The sequence below is a fragment of the Phaethon lepturus genome, unplaced genomic scaffold (assembly GCF_000687285.1).
Source record: "Phaethon lepturus isolate BGI_N335 unplaced genomic scaffold, ASM68728v1 scaffold31914, whole genome shotgun sequence".
NCBI lineage: Eukaryota > Metazoa > Chordata > Aves > Phaethontiformes > Phaethontidae > Phaethon > Phaethon lepturus.
The window spans coordinates 401-2728 of record NW_010537565.1 but is presented as its reverse complement, the minus strand read 5'-3'; the positions used below and the strand labels follow the sequence as shown (position 1 = coordinate 2728).

General features: G+C 50.3%; 1 protein-coding gene across 1 annotated transcript in view; it reads left to right on the top strand.

Annotated features, from left to right (window-relative positions):
• The window catches only part of LOC104620340 (muscleblind-like protein 3), a gene marked incomplete at its 3' end in the record, with an annotated part of 48760 nt that extends 48168 nt beyond the window's left edge, over positions 1–592 (top strand). The window contains exon 6 of the mRNA XM_010286525.1: positions 557–592. Coding sequence (XP_010284827.1) covers positions 557–592 — 36 coding nt within the window. The remainder of the gene's footprint in view (positions 1–556) is intronic.
• Between the last annotated feature and the right edge of the window lie 1736 nt (positions 593–2328).

The following is a 2328-nucleotide window of genomic DNA, read 5'->3' as shown; positions in this document are numbered from 1 at the left end:
GGGGGGCGGGGGGGAGTCAGGGTGTCTGTTGGAAATGGCATCATCACTACAATTATTTCAAGTCCAGAAAAAAAACTGCCTCTTTCAGCTTAAACTAGAGACTTTGAATCCCGGTCCCTGCTTGCAGGAGTAAATTGCTTTTGGAAAGTCGGTTTTAACATGAGTGTGACGTTCCTCTAGGGGTAATTTGTTTTCTGCTGACATGATCAAAAAGAAATCAACATACCTGATACCAAAAAAAAAAAAAAAAAACCACCCAAAAAACCAAACCACCCTGATTTCTAGGATAGATCATACAATTTAATACCAGCGTGGGAGAAGAAATACATTCTCTACTACCCAAGAATTCAAGAATTAATTTGGTTTGCAATGGTCTCTTAAAACTGAGTTTAAACTATTTATGTATCAAAATGCAGAATCTGTTTGCATGTGCTTAAATACTGAATGCTGCAAAGAGAATACCTGCTTTTTAGTTAAAGTGATTTCTAACACTGAAGCTTCACTAATGAAATATCCCTTTTGTTCATCTTTCCACGCTTCAATGCATGGTGTGCAGGGTCAGTTCTGTGCATGACACCCACTGCAAGCGTTGGTAGGTTTTTCTACACGAACTTCTCAACTTTTCCTAATCTGAAAGAGACAGCAAGTTAGTATGCATCAGTGAGAACCTGGGTGGCTGAGTGGTGTGACTGTCTATCCGCTGTCTTCTTTGAGGCTTAAATGGTTGTATCCCTTTTAATTTCTGTGCAGTGCAGTGTTTCGTGACTAATAAAGAGAATCCAAGGTGATGTGTTCCCACCCCTACTTAGTTCCGCTGCAGAGACAAAAATTTGTCACTTAAATGTCTTTACAACCCATTTAAGTCATCCAACAAAAGGAAATAGCAATGGGAGGATCCTGTTGGTTTATTTTTTTATGTCAGGCATCAGGTGGATTAGAGTTTGGATTTTCAGTTTTCCTTCTGAGAACATTTTAGGAGACTGGTTTAATAAAGGTACTAAGGAGGGACACATCTGGGGTCAGCCCTTCTGCCTTGTACAGCGAGAGAAGCAGGACTTAAACTGTGGACTGGCTGAAGGTGCATCTTTTTAGTGGAGTGTTAGCTGTGCAGGTACAAGGAACCGTAGTGAGATACTGCTGCTGGCGTACTGGGGATACAGCGAGGCGACGGGGCTGAGTACATGCTCGCTGCTGCTGCAGGGATGCAGTACGTTCAGGCTCAGAATCTGGGTCTTACTGCGAACCTGTGCACGTCTTTGAGCACAGCAGGGTGGGCGAAAGCTGAGCTTTCATCCTCCAACCAAGGTTATACGAGAGTACCAGCATCCAGGTGTGTGCCTGCTTCAGCCAGAGGGAGAGAGGCAGGAGCAAGGAGCCCTGGGGAGGGTGCAAGGCTTTCAGGGAGCAGGTCTGAAAGGTTTGGCAGGAATGGCTAAGCACCTTGCTCTCAAATCTCCCCAACCCTGTAGCGCGGGGAGGACACACCGCTCGCATGATGGGGAGCTGAGCCCTTCAAACACACCTCTGCCTGTAGGAAACCCCAACCCCCATGCTCCAGTGACCTGTGGCTGGAGCGTGCCCAGCCCGCGGGCACGTGTGCCCCCCGCCAGGGCCGGCCGTGTCTGCTGCTGTGGAGGGGAAGGCAAGTCTGCTTCCCTGCTGCATGTTTGCGGGAGTGGTCAGGCCTTCCCGTGGGCTCCCTGGCCCCGCAACCTGCCCAGGGTCTGGGGGATGCCATGTGCACCCCAGAGCATCCTCTCCAGCACTGTGCTCTGTGGGACGCGCAGCTTCCGGAGGCTGCCGAGCTCCCTGCTGCCATCTTGTCCTTTCGGATGCTCTTTCTGCAAATCGTAGCTGTTCAGATGCATTTGTGTATTTTTCCCTCTCGGCCCCCTCCCCTCTCCATCCCCCTCCACCCCGCAAGAGGGGAGTTTTGCCAAACCCGCTAGAATTAGGGTGGAAAGGAAGCATGCTGAATTTGTACAGAGAGAGCTCGGGCTGCCAGCCGCTCCTTTGCAGTGCCTCCAGCTCTGTCCTGTGCCGAAACATTGTCCCCGCTAGAGAGATGCGAGAAAACCTGGTGAAAGGGCCGCGGCGGCCACTGCAAAATGTCCACCCCGCAAGAGGGGAGTTTTGCCAAACCCGCTAGAATTAGGGTGGAAAGGAAGCATGCTGAATTTGTACAGAGAGAGCTCGGGCTGCCAGCCGCTCCTTTGCAGTGCCTCCAGCTCTGTCCTGTGCCGAAACATTGTCCCCGCTAGAGAGATGCGAGAAAACCTGGTGAAAGGGCCGCGGCGGCCACTGCAAAATGCATCATGTACCTCTGGT